This window comes from Branchiostoma lanceolatum, chromosome 17 (assembly GCF_035083965.1).
Source record: "Branchiostoma lanceolatum isolate klBraLanc5 chromosome 17, klBraLanc5.hap2, whole genome shotgun sequence".
NCBI lineage: Eukaryota > Metazoa > Chordata > Leptocardii > Amphioxiformes > Branchiostomatidae > Branchiostoma > Branchiostoma lanceolatum.
Genome location: NC_089738.1, coordinates 5,942,456 through 5,962,596, shown reverse-complemented (window position 1 = coordinate 5,962,596; position 20,141 = coordinate 5,942,456). Strand labels below are relative to the sequence as shown.

General features: G+C 40.7%; 1 protein-coding gene across 2 annotated transcripts; it reads right to left on the bottom strand.

Annotated features, from left to right (window-relative positions):
• Window positions 1–440: 440 nt before the first annotated feature.
• On the bottom strand, window positions 441–20,119 carry LOC136422881 (centrosomal protein of 63 kDa-like). Of its 2 annotated transcripts, XM_066410793.1 has the most exons (19): window positions 20,032–20,119; window positions 19,338–19,429; window positions 16,930–17,113; window positions 15,806–15,901; window positions 15,082–15,225; window positions 14,400–14,513; window positions 13,804–13,962; window positions 13,160–13,255; window positions 12,583–12,728; window positions 11,924–12,010; window positions 11,221–11,277; window positions 10,047–10,164; window positions 9,263–9,460; window positions 7,823–7,909; window positions 7,175–7,246; window positions 2,864–3,006; window positions 2,034–2,185; window positions 1,555–1,658; window positions 441–1,111 (listed from the first exon to the last, which is right to left on the bottom strand). In XM_066410793.1, exons 2-19 carry the CDS (start codon window positions 19,385–19,387, stop codon window positions 950–952), a joined length of 2,169 nt encoding a protein of 722 aa, XP_066266890.1. In that variant the 5' UTR covers window positions 19,388–19,429; window positions 20,032–20,119; the 3' UTR covers window positions 441–949. The 2 variants fall into 2 exon arrangements, with proteins under 2 accessions (XP_066266890.1, XP_066266891.1); XM_066410794.1 differs by lacking the exon at window positions 11,221–11,277.
• Window positions 20,120–20,141: the final 22 nt, after the last annotated feature.

Sequence of the window (20,141 nt, the reverse complement as noted above, 5' to 3'; positions counted from 1 at the left end):
GAGAGATCTACCATCACCTAACGGACCCTTCCTCTGTTGACGCGTGAAAAATGCAGACTGTACTGGGCCCCCAACTGGGACAGTCCGTTATGTGATGTCAACGAATTCTCTACTCTCGCCATTTCTAAACATCTTGGCGCAACAATCATTCTGTACATCTTACCTGAGTGTTGTCTTGCGTGCTATCAGCGTGTGAAACAGCTGAAAACGGGAACTGATGTCGCGAGAAATGACGATAAAGTCTCTAGAAGTCTCAAGCACGTCATGTTTGTGTACATGTCTTACAACTTCTGAGAAATTTTTACCTGCATTGGCCCGTATTTGTGGGAGTTATACTCTAAAGCACTGTTTTGTGCTGACACAGTAGCGAACAATTAATGAAAACAGTGCAATTCTTTCATTAGGCAACAATGTAACACCAAAATCATCACCACACAAAATGTAGGTCCGTACAATGTTTAATATTCTGTCAATGAATAAGATCGCTCAGATTCAGTCACAACACAAACTATATATCAATAAGATCACACAATCTTAAAGAGAAATTAAAATGACATCGATGTTAGCAAATACAATAAAACCTAACTTTGATCGAACAACTGCCAGTCTGAAATTAGGTAAATATTATCGGTTACGTCTTATATAGACATTGCTAAAAAAACATACATGTAGCAAACAACCTTTTCATCAGTTTAACACGCATATAATACTGATATACGATGTATTGTACACCTCAAATCATATTCTTCATATTCATGAAAAATATAAGTATATACAGTCATGAAAGATGAATGGTATTGGATACAGTAAAAAATATCTCCCTCTAAGCAAATTTTGGTACATGTATAAGTTACATAAGTTGTGCTGATCTCCAAATAAAACCTCCAATAGATCAATACATGTTGTTTTGAAAGACCAAATGTATATTTTGCAGACAGGTATATTTTTATCATCTTGCTGAGTATTTCTTAATGGTTCTATCTGCAGCGTCTTTAAACTCTGTTATATGTGAGTCAAGTTTTCGCTCCAGTTCAAGTCCGTGTTTCTCCTCTTCTGCAAGGAATCTAGCTGCCACAGAAGCTCTGGACTCTGGTCTGGACGGACCTGGGCTCTGGAAGGGAATAGTTTAATGAAAATCAATTCTTTGGAATAAAATATCCAACTGATCATGAATTAATGAGATCCTATCATTGGGACTTGATATGTTACATGCAGTAGATTAAAATTTACAACAAAAAAACAATGAAATTATAAACAAGACTATTATTAGTACATGTACAATGTAGGGTCAGGTCAAATAGTGCTTTTCACTCAATGAAAAATAACATGTCAACTTATAGGCTAGAGATACAATAAAACCAAATACTGTACCTACTGATGACCAGGCAGAAATCAGGTTAGATGGCCAGGCATTTGGTTTGTTACAGCAAGGAGGTTAAACTTTACCTTAAACTGTAGCTCAATGACTGAACGAGTGAATGAACCATGAAAGATCCTAAGATTCGTGTAGAAGCACATCTTAAACTTAAACGTCAAGGTAACCAAAATGGCTACCTCCATCCCTGATATGTAAGGCGACTCTCGTCCCTGACTGTCCTTGCGAGTGGGAGTCGCCCAAATGTGTTCCATGGGGCTCGCTGTGTGAGTGCCGTCAGCGCCTGAAATTTGGTTCAATATTTGTCTTGCGTTAGTAGCACTAGTAGGTGGAATGCTGACATTGTCAATGTCAAAATAGATAGAATATGATCAGGATTATGTCCTTAAAGGAATGAAAGAGGCAGTCTACATTATGGCCCATTGACCTTCCTCAACAGAGACGGGGGCCGATACAGACTGCCTGGCACACTTCTGCTCAGGTCATGTGACTTCCGGTCAAATGAACTTGAGAAGGACCAGAGCACTGGTTGAAAGCTTGTCGTTAAGTCATTTACTTTGTGTACTAAATTAGCGTGAAAATTTTTAAATCTCAATTACAGTTATCGTCAAAGATGAACCTTCATACGAAAGTAAAACTTTTGATCTTTTGGACTTACCTCTGAAGCTGACGACGGAGTCTGACTGCGACCCACCCCTCCTCCTCCGACCACCGTCCAACTCCTGCTCATATCGACCTATCGTGTTGTCCAGTTTATCCTGCAGGGCCCTCAACTTCCTGTCACTCTCCTCTTGTATGCTACGGACTCTTCTGCAGGCAGTACAAAAAACAATACGAAATGCACCGTGAACAGGTCTTCAACAGAATAGAATTTCAGATTAATTTTTTACAAACTGTAAGTGAAAATGAATGTAAGAAGAAGTGAATTGTAACTTTAAGTTGATAATTGCAGCTGCTGTATCTAATGGTACCAACTGTTCAAATGTCATAAGCTGTAGGTAGGAATAAGCCAATTGCTACATACGGGCAGATTCATGAAGTAAAACAATTTAAACAAGACTGCAGACAGAATAATAACAGTAGTTGGGAATGTCAAAGTTACATCGTGTATCTCATCACTTTTAGTTTACTAACCAAAACCATACTGAGTCTACTGTTGAGAAACTCATTACTTTTGGTGGCCATTGTTATGGTCATGGCACTGTTGCAGACATTTTGCTATGGAAAATGCATATGCAACCAACAGCTGTGGTACTATTAGTACTACTAATAACAAAAAATAATAAAGTCTATAATGACCCTCATAACCATGGAATTTGCCACCAAAGGCGATTAATTCCATTCCTACAGGTACAGTACTAAGAGACTTGATAAGAATATATACAGTGCACAGACAACACTAAGAATTAAGGCATATACATTGTATGCTGCAAAAAGAGTTAATAACTTTTAGTACATGTAAACTTCAACATGGAGAAAACCGCCGACCTGTCCTCTTTACTCCTGAGATCCGTGATGGCGCGCTGTGTCTGACGGAGCGCGGCGCTGTACTTCTCCTGATTGGTCTGTTCGCTCAGCTCCAGCTGGTCTCGCATGGCGGACACGTCCTCACGTAGACGCAGGTTTTCCTCCTACCAGCACAGACAAACAAAGGGTCGACAGCTCAGAATAAAATCAACCTTTTCCCTACTGCCTAACCCTTTAAAGGCACCCAGAGCATTTTATGAGCCTTGAAACTTGAATTAAAAAAAACTCAAATTTCTAGTCATTCCTACACATAGTAAGTTTCAATAACACCATCCCATTACATATCGACCTTGAAGGATCCTAGGAGCAAAATACGATGTCGTTGTGTAGGGAGAACTGATAGAAAGCCCTAATAGACTGATCCTGACTGTCCATCACTAGTGGTTTGACCAATGAGAGAGTGACTGCATGTTCGTCAAATATTGCATTTCTAATTTTGCTTTTCTCTGTTGTGATGGAGGGGGGCGGGCTATAGTATCGGTCTATTTACCCTAGGTGTGTGAAACTAAAAGATCACCATGTAGCTTATTTTTGTGCCGCTTTTGAGCACTTTCGATAAGAAATCCACACGCAAATGTGGTAAACAGTAGCATTAAATGTCAATTTCATAAAGATTACAGCAACTAGAATATTTCCAGTTTTCAAGCCTCATAAAATGCCCTGGATGCCTTTAACCAATACAAATTTGCTACTTTTGCATACAATGTAAGTCTGCAAGTCTGGTTAAACAACATTTGGGTTGTCAGTTTAATGGTTAATTCTTGATTGTTGCCCTGTATGTGTGTTGGTGTTATCGAATTGTTTACCTCATTTTACCCACCATATTGTTAATTCAGACTGAAAGTTTTGTTATGTTTAGCCATACCTAGTATGGCTCAACATATTGTTTTTACTCATGTTTCTTCTTCTTCTCCTGTCAAATCTTCAAATCGATTCATCTCTGTCATTTTTTGACCAAATGACCTGAAATTTGGTACAAAGGTAGTTTAGGCAAATACCCATACACCCTTTTTAAATTGTTCCGATATTGACCTTGAAAGTGATTTTATTGAGGTTTTTCTGACCAAAAACGTACATTTTGGCCTCCTGTGCTCTGGAAATACATCAAAATGACCTGAAATTTGCTATGGGGGTACATTGAACAAATATTCAAAGAACCCCATTCACAATTTTGGCATATATCACTTCAAAATACGATTTTGCAGGGTATTTTGGGGAGAACATTGGGTATTTTCCTCATATGACCTAAAGGTCAGTGACCCCAAGTGCACCTGGTCTGTGAGCCTGACCATATGACCTAAAGGTCAGTGACCCCAAGTGCACCTGGCCTGTGAGCCTGACCAATTGAGTTAATCTATTTATCTTGCATTACTGGCGCAGGTGTGCTAATATTCATACCAAATGTGGTATGGGAATGTGCTTGCATGGCTTTGTTCACTTCTTTTTTAACAAAGATACACATCTCCAGTAAACTGTTCCTATGTATTAAACCAAAATGATGTGAAATTTGGCATATGTCTGCCTTCATCATGTACACAGGCCCTCATTCAAATGTTTGGCATACAGCCTTTCAAAACGATTTTTGAAATAAACATTTTTTTCGTTTTGTTATTTTCAACCAAAAATGTATACTATTGAATCATGCATTCAAACATAGGGGTGTCACATTTTTATATTTCACCCATACTATTGCTGAAATATGTTGTTTTTGGTTATTTCCTTCCTCTCCTGTCAAATCTTCATATATATCATTATGTTTACAGTCAAACCTGCCTATAGCGGTCACTCAAGGGACTGGCCAAAATCGACCGCTATGGACAGGTGGCCGCTCTATAGAAACGGTTGATTGATTACGAGCAATAAGTGGCACATGTTTTCTGTACCCACTGAGAAACATTTATTCACGTACATGTACAGTCAAACTTGGTCTACCGACCACTTCCACAAGACGACCATCGGCTCAAGATGACTGCTTTCGGTAGGTCCGGATTTTTCCACAAGCAAATTTAGTCCAAGTCGATCCATCGATCCGCCCCCAATCCGGAGCACATGCGACCAAAATGTTGCCAAAGACAACCGTGTCATTTTCAATTGCGCGGCGATATCATTTATCAGCAAATAATTGCGGAATTTCACGGTAAAATCAGCCTGTTTGGGTCGGATTCCTTGCCGGGAGAAAAAACAACAGCTGCAAGATGAGAGGTCATAGGGTCATTGGGATAGTCTACTGTAATGTGGGTGCAGCTGCAATGTGTGAGTTATGATTTTACTCTACATTAAATAGTACAAAATGTAAATTCATTTCGTCAAAGAAGTTCTTTGAATAAAGAGAACAGAATATACAAAGAATGGATGACTTTATAACCTTTTTTTAGAGGATAAAAGGTATCTGTCTTTTTTTTAACAAACTGCTCCCCCATGGTACTACTAGTGAAGTAACCCAAGTAAACAAAACGTCCCGCTAGGACCGCGCACCAAGAGGCTCTGTTTGTCTCAAATTTCCGGCGTCTTGGCGGTTTTGGAAATTCAAAACCAACACCAGGAGCAAAATAAAACCATGTACAACATTTTCATGGGTAACACTGTAGCTATAATGACATTTTTTTTCTGCGGGGATTTGAAAGAAGGCTCCCGAATCTTGCGGCGACCATGCGCCGTGACCGTTATCGGCAGTGTTTCCAGACCCGCGGGACCGAAAATCGAGTGGCCGCGACCGCGTTGGCCAGGTGACCGCTATAGCCTAATTCTTAATGCTTATGTCAATGGGAAAAATCCAAGGGACCGACAAAAAGTGACCACTATGGGCAGGTGGCCGCTATGCAAAGGTGACCGCTAATACAGGTTTGACTGTACTATGGAAAACTTCATTCTTCCCTGGGGTTAATCTTTTTTTATTCAATTTTGAACTAGGTTGATTATGCGCAAGAGTGTAATTTTGGGCGGATATTTTTCGACTGGTCTAGTTAACAGGTAGATGGCACGGAATATCCAATTTTTGCAAGGGGAGGATTCTTTAATTATTCATTTCAATTTTGAGCTGGAGTGATAATGAAAAAGTCCATTTGTTAGCAGAAGTGTATTTGTTTAAGTGGACATGGTTTTGGACTGGTCCATATTGTGTTGAGGTGCTACTGCAAGACTCCATCCCTGTATGGAGAGACTTAATTGTTTTTAAACTCAATTTTGGACTGGGGTGATCCATTTCTTTAGTGGAAATATTTTAGAAGGGTTCATTGTTATTTTGGGACAGTCTATTTTTTGCATGGCGAGGAGTATGGCTAAACATGCTGTATTTGCTCGCAAATGTTGCCTTTCTAGTTTATAAATTGTTTGTATATTTAAAGCATCTGGTGACAATAATTAAGATAAAAACGATAGAAACAATACATTATTTCTTGAAGGTCTCATTCATGAGTTTTTTCGCCCCATAGGCTTAAATGTTATAAAACATGTTTTACATGGGTGTGTTCGTAATGAAGCTATAGGAAATGCACCAAGGTCATTCATTCTCTGTTGAGCACCTTTACCCTAGATCATGTGAAAAAAATTGCCAATTACCAGTTGGCATACAATACCTTTTTATGGCAATAACAAACTACACTTAGCTACACCCCCAAAATAGGCACTTTCCAGCTGAAAGCGCTCGACCACATTACCAACCATGTCGGGCTGTGGACGTCCGACCTCGCGCGCAGCTGCCACACTTCACCTGTTTATTTCTTCCGTTACACACAAGCTTTCATCAGTTTGACGCTTGAGATCAGTCGGGCTGGCTAAATGGGAATTTTACACCGATATAAACACACGTTCATGCAGCCGTTTGTATATTTGGGCACGGACTCTTTGGGAGTCTACACACGGAGAAACTCAGGAATGAGACCTTATTTGTCTTTGCCAGGCAGATAAAAAGGAGCTTAATGATATTTCCTGGGACCCAAGGTGTATATATATCATTCAAATGTAATGGTCTTTTTTGGCCAAACTACTAACTTGTCGAGAGCAACCATCTGTCCTCAGCAACCACTGTTGCTCAGTCCTCGTGGTTGCTTATGTCAGGTTGGACTGTACTATCTTTCAGACAAACAAATTCTAATTAATTTAATAGAAAGTCAAGGTCGATTTTGGGCCCCCTGGTATGTGACCTTGGTACTGCAGCAGAGTTTCAATTTTTTGGTATCTTCAGCTTGTTGCTAAGCTTATCAGGATAATTGAATAAGCAGGGAATAAACAATTTGTGATCACACAACTTTAGGCTTAAGAAAATGCTTGTACCTCGAGTTTTGCCACGGAGGCAGAATAACTTCCCTGTAACTCAGTGATCTTCACTTCTGCCTGTCTCAAGTCCTGAGGAAAAAGAATAAAAAAGGGAGAAATCAAAAATTGCAATTACCTAATACAGTATATAAATTTGTTAAAGTTAATCTGTGGACTTTATTACATGGTAGGGAGGAAAAGAGGGTGATTGCAGTGTTAAAAGTTTTTCGAGTGGGCATACAGAAATCACTACTGAACAAATATTTACAGTGAGTGTAATGTTCTGTGAAAACTGTGAATATAAAATAACTGCATCTATCAAGACTTACAGTAATGTGAAATGATGTATTAAATAGCAGAGGTCCAGGGGTCGAAACCACTTCTAGGCCCGATGTTGTGCCCTTGGGAAAGGCACTTTACACGACTTTCCTCACTTCGCCCAGGTGTGAATGGGTACCTGACTTCGGTTGGGGAAGGTCGTATTGAGGTCACCTGCTGGCGCCGAATGCCAGCCGCCCAGACCCTTGCGACAGTTCCACAAAGTGAAAGCGTGGAGCAAATATGTATCTGTTGTATATTCTGTGATTGTAAACCCTGCAACAATTCAGCACTGGTTGCCATTGCACCGTTATTTCTGACCAATAAACCAACATATATCTTCCCCACCTTGGATGCTGATCTCTGGTCGTCCTGTGTTAACTCCCTGAGGTGGCGATTCTCCAGTCGGAGAGCTTCCAGCTGGGCCATGGTCACCTGATGAACACAGCCAGCAAATACAGTTAAGACTCACATCTCTTTCAATCTCGCAACTTACTCATGATGAATGCAATACAATAGAGAGATCCTAGCTATAGATGTCCATCTAAATTACCAGTTAAACCAAGGAGGTTTTGTTAAATCAAAGGGCAGCTGCAGTCATTAAAGATATTTGCACTTCAATTTTTTTTCTTTTTACATTCCACATAATGTTTCAACTGAGGTGGTTTGGTCTATGGGTTTGGTATATTGACAGCCTTTAGTTATAAAGAAAAAAAATGCTGCATAAGTGCAAAACATATAATCTATAATAGTAAGGGATACAGATGGACATTTTTGGGATAGTTCATTTGTACTGAAGATGACAACTATGAGGTTGGTATCCAGCCTGCTGGTCTGCTTATCGATGATTTCTTTCCTTCGAACTAGAGCTGCAAAATACCTGATACCAGGCTAGAACCTGTTGTCAGTCTATTAGATAGCAGGGAGTCTGCTACACTTAGTGTCTAAGAAAACTAGGAAATTAGACACCCTCATTTTACAGAGGATGCCATTGGACTGTTTCCCTTGTAATTGCATTTACATGATTGTGTCCCCCCCCCCCACACTACAACAGTTAGAGTGTTTTTTTCATATGCCAGACACTGGGACATGCAAAGCTACATGTACATGTATCTGGTGTTGAAATTGGCATGAGAATTAACACCCAAATGTTTTTTTATGACATTGTTCTCATCTAGCATTTAGCTACCACAGCTGTGGTGTGGCCATGGTGCTGAAGCCCATGCTATCCAAAGCCCCCAGGAAGATCTCATAAGGGTAAGTCCATATAGATCCCATTGGGTTCCATAAATCTTAGCTAAAAGCCTGGCCTGTATTTCTGCACCCTTCCTGTCCAGTCTGTTGCTGGTGTCTCTCATGATCAGCTGTTGCACCATACGTGAAACACGTCTGAGTGTTGGCTTGAGTCCTTTCTGAAGATGTGACATGAGTGTGTAAGGTTCACTCGAGGAAGTCCGGATACAATACTATTGCCTACTAACGCTTCGGTCCCAATTAGATAAAGGGGCACACCAGGTAGTTGACGGCCTATTTTTTGGCACCTCTACATGGCCTCATGGGATACCCTGCGGCTGCCAGACTTTTTTTGACAGAATCCTGAATCATTTCAGCCCAGACTTAAAATCAATGCGGGACCCGGTAACAAATAAAAGCTGTGAGCTAATCGAGCCAACACCGGGAGGTACCCCTCTAGTAGACGGCGGTCCACCGGGACAAATTTGTGGCTTCAGGGCCCGGCCCGAACTACATCCCCTACGGGCAATGGCACAATTGGGACCGTAGCGTTACCTGTAGCTCTGCACCCTTCCTGTCCAGCCTGTCGCTGGTGTCTCTCAGCTGTCGCTCCATGTGGGACGACTTCTCGCTCAGCTCGGCGATGGACACATCTCGCTGGTGGAGGTCGGCCGTCAGGTTGGACAGCTCTGCTCTCATCCCCTCCACCTCCGATGTGTGCGACTGTTCCTCCTGAACTAACCTGCCCTGAGACTAAAATAAATGAAAACTTCTTTATTTTATCTATGGTAAACACTAGAATGAGGGAAAAAGAGATTTCCGCTGTGTCAAACAATTTTGCATACACATTTCTAACAATTGTAACACATTGGAAATGCATACATTTGTGGTGTCATGAATCCTTGTGTAGGTCACCACAAAAATAAAACTACTGCAAAAGTTTGGAGATTTCAATTCATTTATCTAACCAGAGTATATCTCGGATTTACGGATCTGTTTTTCAGATATCCCTGGGCACAAACATTAAAAAATACAATCAGGGAAAGAACAAATTTTAACACATTCAAGTAATATACAAATACAGACGTATAGGACCAATCAAAGTGATCACAGTACATGTATATCAACCTACATTTGTAGTCCAATCAGATATAAAGAATTTTTTTCATCTCAATGTACTAACAGTAACTACTAGACTTTTGGACATATTGGAATTTGGTACATATAGAATTCTAGCATTAAGGCCAAATGTATTGCCCGTTCTGGCTCATTTGTATAGAGTATAAAAATATTGTTTTTGCAACCTAGTAGTTAGGAGAAGATACATCATTACACCAACCTTGTCCAGCTCAGTCTGTAGTTCCCTCACCACTGTCCCCTCCAGTCTGCGGATCTCCTGTATCCTCCCTGTCAGCTCTGTGTTCAGGTGAGCCACCTCCGTCTGAGAGGACTGGAGACTACACGGGGAGGGGGGCAGAGTCAGTACTGCACTGTGTTACTGCATCTTTCACCTTAAGGCCATGTTCATTTACATTATATGAATGACATTATCTAGATCTTGGAACCGCAAAAACCGATGCAAACATGCAATCGAGAAGAGAGATCTAAGTGGTCAGGAAGGTTGAACAAATGACTGACGAATGGTACACTGTGCAACAATATAGATATTCTTCATTTTTATTCTTTCACATCTTCTTCTTTGACATTGGAATCGACTTTGGCATTCTACGAAATTAGTACCGTTTTCTGAAATACTTTTCGGCAATTTATGGCATATATTTTTGACATGTGTAGAGTTGGTCATTTTGCACCTGGTTTGTAAGATTTACAGTATGGGCGAAAGTTTTTTTGGGAAAGGGATGGAAATTGATGCATGTGCGGATGTCATTCATAATCAAATCAACATGGCCTAACTTCCACATCTCTAGATCTGGTAGGTGCACATCAGAACACTAACCACACTAACAGCAACGATTTTGATTAATTGACATTTGGGAATTAAGGAACCAGAATTAGTTCAACTGATAGGTGCACTAAACTGCTATTAATTAAATCATTGACAGTTGGACAAAATCATTGTCATCAAGGCTAACACCTAAATCTAATTTGATTGGAATTTGTCATGTAGAAGGATTGGGGGGTTTACGGAAAAAGCTGGGCCATCTACCCGGCCTGTCTACCCTGGGCTGTCAAAAAGGGTAGACAGCACAGGGTAGACAGGCCAGCTAGACAGCCCAGCTTTTCCTATAAACCCAAGGATTGGGTGATTATCATGTGATTATGCATGCTTTTGAATCTATGTGCAGAGAGATTTTCAGGCTAAACTAAATCATTGACAGTTGAACAAAAAAAGATTGTCACTAAGGCTAACACTAAAATTTACATCTAATTTGAAGAAATTTGTCATGCAGATTAGGATTGGGTGATTATTAATAATCATGTGATTATGCATGCTTTTGAAACTATGTGCAGAGAGAGTTTCATGCATGACGTTGTCTCCATGACGACTGTACCTAGCTTGTAACCTGTCAACCTCCTCTCGGAGTCTCTGTTCATTTTTCCTGCAGGCTCTGAGGACAGGAACACACAGGAACATGGGATGGAATGCATTGAATGGTCTTCAAAATATGGGCATGACCAAACATTACCCCCGTGCACAGTTTGTGACCCCTCTATTGCTTCTATTTCTCCAACAGCAACTACTGGATATACAGCATTTGTGATGAAAACGAGGCTACTGAGAACTTAAGGGGGTTTACAAGAGTGTATATATTCAAGTCTGCATGAATTACGTTTAATATTTTTTGTCTTAGGTTAAGCTTGTGGCCGAAGAAGTCGTTTTTTTCGGTTCGATAACCAGGCTACACAGCGATGGGTCAAAGTGAAAAACAAGTTCTTCTCTGCAAACTTTACCTGAACTTAAAACATGTTAGACTCTAATATGGAAACTCTTTGAATATATGCACTAGTGTGAACCTCCCCTAAAATATTGCTTTGTCCTACATGTATATAACACCATTGACTGTAACCTGAAAAAACAACACTTTTCTTGATATTGACCTGTGATGTAGCTTATAAATGTTTGGTTGTTGTGTTGATTTTGATACAACATTCAAAAGCTGCTTGCAGTATTTGCTGAAAAAAACAACAACAGTTGCACAGTTAATTTTGTTGATACTCCAGACGCCAAAGACAAGAATGGACATATTTCTGTACCTGGCTTCTGACCTACAGCTACTGAGCTCCTCCCTGAGTTGGTTGAGTTCAGCGGCCTCCTCTTTCCTAGTAGCATCCTCTAGTGATCTACAGTGAAAGAAGAGCAGAGAATATATTGAATGGTCAACTTCAACACGTACTTGTCTTTCGTGCGTTGTGACATGTGTAGAGAGCTGTAAACTGTACCTGATGATCTTGTTCTTCATGTGTAGTGAGATGTGTAGTGACATGTCGTGACATGTGTAGTGAGATGTGTATTGACTAATGTGTAGTGACATGAGTAGTGACTTGTGTAGTGACATGTGCAGTGCTGTATACTGTTCCCTGATAAGCCTGTCCTTCATGTGTAGTGTAATGTGTAGTGACTGCGTAGTGACATATGTAGTACTGTAATCTCTACCTGATAAGTTTGTCCTTCATGTGTAGTGACATGTGTAGTGACATGTGTAGTGCTGTAAACTGTACTTGATAAGCTTGTCCTTCATGTGTAGAGACATGTGTTGTGACAGGTGTAGTGACATGTGTAGCGGTGTAAGCTGTACCTGATGAGCTTGTCCTTCATGTGTAGTGACATGTGAAGTGACATGTGTAGTGACATGTGTAGTGGCACCTGTAGTGACATGTGTAGTGACATGACTGTGTAGTGCTGTAAACTGTACCTGATAAGCTTGTCCTTCATGTGTAGTGACTCCTCCAGGCGGGACAGGTCCTTACTGTGGTTCTTCTGGTCCCGTTCAGCAGCCTGGATCAGGTCGTCTCGGGACTGCAGCTCCAGATTTAGCCTCTTCACCTCGTCCTCCAGCCTCTGTTGTGAGGCAACAAGTTTGAAAATTTCCTGTCTACACTGACCACTAAAGGGACTTAAAGAAAATGGTCATAGTAGACAGGTGGTTACTGTAGACAGTAGTGCTGCGTACCTAAACGTAACATCAGGTACAGGTACCAGTACAGAGGTTTAGGTACAGGTCCGGACCTGTACCTGTACCTGACAAATTTGAAAAAATTAACAATGTGTTTTTCTGAACTTATTCAATGACAAAAACATAAACTGTTTTCAACTTGTCGGTATCTTTATTCAAAGAACATAACTAGGTTTCCTACCGCCAAACTCCCTTGGCCTTGCTATCAAACTCTGGTACCTCGGGTGATATGGAATACCCCGTGTTGTATTCTATATGTCTCTAAAGATCACGTATAATTTTCAAGCACTAATAAAGACAATAAATAGGCACAAACCCTGTTGTCCCTCGTTGCTTTCCTTAGCTCTTCTCTCAACTGTTCATTCTCCCCTAGGAGTTGGTCTTTAGAAGAGATGGTATCATCCAGCTCAGACTAAAAGGTACAGGGTTGGGGGGAATCAAAATGAAGTTAGATCTTAAATATAAGGGCTTCCTTCACAATATGAAATTATAAAGTATTTGTGAGTAAAATAATATCAACAAAGAGAACCAAACAAAACCATGGAAGTCTATGATCTGCCAAAAGATATTCAGTCAGGATTTTCCATGAATTTTCCATTTGTTTGTATGTATCGTATACCCTTCCCGGTAAACTGCGTTATGGCGTAACACACCAGGTTTGTACAAAAGACTACAAGCCCCATATTTGGACAGATTTATTTGATCCATGCATACAGGGATGGACCCCTAATCTTTTCAATAAGTGTGGTGGGTTCTTTGATGTGCTCGAGGTGTGGCTCTCCTCAAACAATTTGGGATCCCCATTTAACGTGCTATGCTGAGGGACGTCCCTAACTGAAGCTAGGTACTCATTTTCTCCTGAGTGAAGTGAGGAAATTTGTGTAAAGTGCCTTTCCCAAGGGCACAACTTCAGGGTTTCCTTTCCAAGAATAAAAAGATGCAGAAAAGCTGAGGACTGACCTTGAGTCTCTCTATGGTCTCATCCTGCATGTTGATGTCATCACGTGCCCTCTCCAGCTGTTCGCCCACCTGCGCCAGCTGCACCTGGTGGGTCGACTCCACACTCTCCAGCATCTGCCGCCGCTTGTTCAGCTGCGACTGGTAACTAAGACTCTGTTGCTATGGCAACAAATGTGAATTACAAGAAACTGTGATTCGTGAAAATACATATTTTAATGATAATCACTGCAAGACAAATAATATAGACCAGTGATAATAGTTTCTTATGCAGATTTTAGCTCAGATTTTTAGAGTATCGAAAAAATTGAGGAGGGAAGAATTCTTCAATGGGCTCTACGGATTAACAATTACTTGAGCTGGTGACCTTGAATGTCAATCAATTTATATGCCGTCCCAGTGTCTGGTATGAGGAAAAAATAACTGTCCGGTGTATGTGAGGGAACACGGTCATATGTGCATGAGGGAAACATTGCAGCCTCTGAGAATCCCCTGCAAAAAGAAGGGTGTCTAATTTCTTTGTCTTCTTAGCGTAGGGCGTGCAAAAGACGCCTTAACACCCTGCTAGCTAATAGCCTGATGTTTCTATTAGTACCCACCTGCATGTGTTCACACTTCTCTGCCAGAGTCTTCCTCTGAGCCTCCAGACTCTGAATCTGACCTTGGAGTGACCTACGCTGGCTGTCCCAGTCCTTACCACGTCCACGATAATCCTACAAGGGTACAAAACATGATTCACTGTCGGTTACAATACTTAGTACATGTATCTGTAGGTAGCGTGCATAGTCCAGTGTTTAGCGACCTTGCCTCTGGAACTAGAAGCCGTGAGTTTGATCCCGGCTGTGTTGCTCACCATATATGCCAACCACCAGAAAGGGTTGTAGTCCTCAGGACGGAAGCCATGGTCTACTGTTCATTGTGCTTGTCGAAAAGAGCTACATGTAGGGGAATTTCCCCGGTAAAATGAACCTGTAAGTTAGTACTGTACATAGCATCTGTCTTCTCTGTCACGACTTGTGGAAGGATAGTTCTTCAGTGAGCTAAACTGGTCCCAGGATCGATATTACTTTGAATTCACTTTTTATCTGTCATCGGAATTCAATGATGAACACTCACTGACTCAGTAGTGTAAGGTGACTTCAAGACACTTCTTACATAGAGTTGCTATGGTTTGTCCCTCCTTGACAAAAGTAGTGGATCAAACCATATACACGGTCAATATAGGCTACAGAATCTTCAGCAAGTTGAAGTATGTGGCTTCAAGAACAAAGAAGAAGTTACCTCTACTTTGCCTCTTAGTGCCTCTATCTCCGTCCTACTGTCCTTCAGTTCTGCAGACAGTCTGTCCTTCTCCACACTGGACCCTGATGATCTTTTCAGTTGGTGCCTCTGCAGCTTCTCATACTTAGTCTTTAGGTTTGTCAGCTGTATCAAGAAGGGAGAACTTCAGTGAGAAAAAAAACAACACCATCGTTTGCAGCATCTGTCTCTTATGGTAGCTGCAATTGGTAGACTATCTTGTAAAAGAATGCAAGAAGAAAATTAATCGTTTATGTATTATTGTGACTTTTACACAGTGACAGTAACTCCTCTTGTTAAAGCCAGCAGTCTTGTATGTTCATAAGGCTCATTTACAAACTGTTTTTATCAGCCTTTCAGCTAAGTTGCATCCGGAGTTATAGACAGTACTAGTAAGACAGGGCATCCGGAAATTGGGGGGGTGGTGGGTGGTAGACTTCCCCATGGGCTCTATGGATTTAAAATTTACCTGGTAGCTTCGCATGTCAATCAATTTCAAAGCTCTCCCTGTGTCTGGTATGGGGAAAAAATAACAGTTGCAGTGTGTGTGTGTCTTTAATTACAGTACCAGGGCAACAGGGTGTCCTCTGGCCAGTCTGGGTGTCCTGTAAAGGAGGGCATTTAATTCCTTTGTTTTCTTAGTGTTTGGCATCCAGAAGACACCCTGACGCCCTGCTAGCTAAGAGCCTGGATTCTATTGTCTCACCTCATTTCTCAGCCCTGATACTTGCTGTTCATATTGAGCCACAAGGTCCCGCTGGGCTCTCTCAAAACCCTCCAACTGCTGCCGCAAATTCCCTATCTGGAAAATAATGTGAAGAATTAATTTCTGAACAACAGAAACAATGCACACTTTGTACTGTTTTGTACACTGTTTCTGACACAGCTGACACTGGTTTTCTTTACACCATAGTTTTTCAACCCAGCCCACTTGGTGTTGATTGGTTGAGCTGCATCAGGTGACCAAGATGGCTGCCTCCATGAACATTGTGTAAAACAGAACAGGCAAGCCAGTAATGCTAGTAACCACACAGTACCTCCTGGTATAAGATGAAGGTTAGACATCCAAAATATATTTACTCAAGCTACTTAATGTTTTTGAAAAAGGTCAAACGGTCCTGTTGTACGAGTACAGGAGCTAATGATGTGTGTTCACATCTTTGACGTACGTCGCCTATCTTCCTGGGTGTGAATTGCCCCCACGCGTCTTATGACAGGCATTTTTATGGCCAGTACAACTTCATCGTACGTTCATCCTGGATGTAACATATGTCCATAAAAATGCCTGTTGTATGACGCGCAAGGCCGTTTTGCACCCAGGAAAAAAGGTGACGTCATTTGTACGTCCAGAAATTTTTCCAAGTGTGTATTGGGTGGTAGTAGGCCTAGCCTCCTTTCCTGTTGAGGGTGGGGTTGTAACTCAGTGTTCTCGCCAGGCCTTTTCAGCATATAGGGGCCCCCTATGCTGTGATTTGGACCCCCTATGCTGTGATCTGGACCCCTATGCTGTGTTTCAACCAGCATAGGGTGTTTCTTTCTGGGACAAACCTTGTGACCCTTCATAAATCTTATAAAAAGTTCATATTTGGCTTTAGAATGAGGCTGTGACAGAGGAATTTATCCCTCAAAATGCATGAAATAATGTCTCATTGGGTTATGAATTTACAAATTTTCCGGGGGAACATATGCCAGACTCCCTACTCTGGTCATGTCTTCAGCACTCCACGCGTGACTTGCACCGCTAAAGTTAGCCTTCTGTACCCATGGTACCTGACCCCTATGCTGTGAAAAAATTCTGGTGAGAACACTGTAACTTGTATATTCTCTTACCTCCTGGTGCTTGGCCTCCAGTGTAGCCCTCTGCATCAGTACTTCCTTGTCCCTGACGTCCAGTTTCACCTGCACGGCCTGCAGCTCTCTCTCCCACTCCGCCTTCTTACTGTTCACCATGATGTCTATCTGTCTCATCAGCTCCTGCAGCTCCGACTGACAGGAGGTGACTGTACTGGGCAGCCTACAGAGAACAGGCACATACCTATCGACATGAATAGTATTGTCAATGTAAATATTGAGCCCCGAATAGAAGGGTTGGATACCGTACTGCGCCCTTGGAAAGGTAAATCCCTATCATTATATGGTAAAATTACCGTTGTTAATTCTCTGGTGGTTTCCCAGTTTACTAATTTATTTCAAGTTTTGCCATCGCCGGATGACTTGTTTTTCAAAAGGTGTGAGAAGAAAATTTTTTCCTTCATTTGGAACGATGGCCCTGAAAGAGTTGCACGTAAAGTCTTGTATAACTCGGTTGAAAATGGGGGGTTAAATTTGAAAAATTTGCGAATATATGATAAAACAATGAAAGCGTCGTGGGTGCCAAAATTGTATTTTCATCCTGAGTGGTTTGTTTCGCGGTCCATAAATTCTCACCCCCGCCTCCGTTTGAGTTTACTACCCTTTTTTCATCTGCTCTCCGTCACATCTCTAAATCTTACAACATTTCTATCTCAAGTTCTTGATGCCTGGTACGAATTTCAACATTTGGAACCCACGTCGCCAGGTGGTGTTAGACGACAAATACTCTGGAATAATTCAAATATTGTTATTGATAATAAACCTATTTTCTTTACTGCTATGTTGAATAGAAATATAATCTTTGTTAATGACTTATTATCTAATGACGGCCTTCTGATGTCGTACCATGAATTCTGTTTAATGTATACGAATATTTGTGACCAACTACGTTATCAGCAGATCATATCCGCCATTCCGTCGAAATGGAAGAATTTACTTAGCAGGGAACATACAAAGAATTTAGTATGCATGATATTTCAAAAGAACTACGCTTGGTTAAAAAATGTTAAGATAAACAAAGCCGTGTATAATTATTTTCTTGTATCTAATAATCAAATTACTGTGGCGCACAAAATTAGATTATCTTGGTTTGACTATTTTGATACTCATGTGCCTTGGAAAATGGTCTTTACAAATATCATTAAAGCTACTATTGACCCAAGTTTGAGGTACTTTCAATACCGTTTAATTTATAAGTTTTTACCCTGCAATAAAATTCTTCGAACCTGGAATTTGACTGAGTCAAACTCCTGCTCTTTTTGCAATAATGATGAGGAAACATATGTACATGTCTTCTGGGAGTGTGTTCATGTCATTGCTTTTTGGATTGAAGTGGAAAATTGGCTTACTCATGAAATCGGTCTGACTTTAGATTTAACGTCTTTTATGGTTATTTTTGGTGAACTGTCCTTAAATACATCTCCTTTAAGAAATATAATCATTTTACTGGGCAAAGTCTTTATTTTTCGGTCCAGGCGCTTTAAATGTTTACATTTGCGATCTTTCAAAAAACTAGTATCTTTCTATCAGAAAACAGAGTTTCTTATTGCATCTCGGAGAGAGAAGCTGGAGAAGCATCGGGGTAAGTGGGGAACTTTATGTACGGATTAGATTCTTATTGTTTTTCATGTTCTGTCAACTGTTACACTTTAAGTTTGTTATTCTTGGTTCAGTATATTAGTATTTTGTTATCTCGTTAAAAGGCACGCTTAGTTTATTGTTTGTCATGTATATTTGTACTTATGTTGAATAAAAAAAAAAAAAAAAAAAAAAAAAGAACAGGCACATGGGATATCAGACAGGAGGTGACTGTACTGGGCGGCCTACAGAGTACAGACATTTATAGTATTAGACAGGAGGTGACTGTACTGGGCAGCCTACAGAGTACAGACACATGGAATATTAGACAGGAGGTGACTGTACTGGGCAGCCTACAGAGAACAGGCACATGAAATATAAGGCAGGAGGTGCCTGTACTGGGCAGCCTACAGAGTACAGACACTTGGAAAATCAGACAGGAGGTGACTGTACTGGGCAGCCTACAATGTTAGAGTACAGTGGAGTAGAAATAATACATTAAAAACACTGCACTGCACAAGTTTTTTCTACATCTTTTACATCGGGGCACAAGTTGCTCTAAAGTGTTTTTCTCTAAATTGACACTTTAGAGGTCAGACACCCCTGCCGTGTAAGTTTTTCATGGACTAAACTTAGGTGACTTTTGACAGCCAATTTCTTACATGAATACCATGTATTTGATAGGTCTTGATAACTAGCCTGAGGCCTGAAATTCAGTGTCAAGTTTTATATTCTATATTTAATATTAATAGGTGAGTGCTTCAGTACGACCTTTGCAGCTTTTTGACAATTTTGTCTAAAACACTTACGTTGTTCCCATCTGCCTCTCCAGTCCCTGTAAAACTGCCCTGTGGTCCATAATTTGCGTCTCTACGATCACCGTTCACAAAACCACTGACACCTGTAAAAAAGTCAAAGGAAAATGTGGCTGAAATATTTATCTACAAATAAGTACAATGCTTCCGACTTTTCCTTTACTTTATCTGAAATGCTGTACATCTAACACATCTACTAACGTAATTCTGCCACCCTGAAAAGATACGTCCAAACAGATCTCTGCCCCAACGTTCCCAAGTATAATAAAACCTCCTTGGTATAATGCACTTTTGTATATCTAAAACTGCGCATACATGGGGGTGCTGCATTAGAGATCTCTCAAACCCACTGTTTTTCAAAGTGGTGGATTTATGTAACCTGGCGGATTTTAATGGAGGTTAAGTGCCATAATCCGATAACAGGTGTTACAAAGTTGTCGCGTCCGCCTTTTCTTTTGTTTTCAAGGACGCTACTCTTGATCAACATGATAAGAAAGAACTAAAACTTTTTAAACTGTGCTCTACCGAAGACACGAGTCTGCCTTAAAACAGCGGTTTCACAACAGCTCCTCAACTCGAATCTATTCTAAACAGTCTTCAATAAATATGACAAAATCCTAGATTCTACACATTCATCTTAAAGGTGTGAAAAATAACATTTTAAGCGAGGAAATCTACCAAAACTTACGTCTCTGTGCATTTCGAACTCGGACCTCCCTCCAAATACGCTATGAACCATGGGAAAACAATATAAGAGGACTACACTTTACGGAAAGGGGTGCTTTAAATATGACTATT

Excerpts from the sequence above, each read along its gene's own strand:
- LOC136422881 (XM_066410793.1), bottom strand. The coding sequence starts at position 19,387 with ATGGACCACAGGGCAGTTTTACAGGGACTGGAGAGGCAGATGGGAACA. Across the intron at positions 13,256-13,803 it reads AGACCATAGAGAGACTCAAG|TCTGAGCTGGATGATACCAT; the intron begins GTCAGTCCTCAG and ends TGTACCTTTTAG. Across the intron at positions 3,007-7,174 it reads CCTCCGTGGCAAAACTCGAG|GAGGAAAACCTGCGTCTACG; the intron begins GTACAAGCATTT and ends CTGTGCTGGTAG.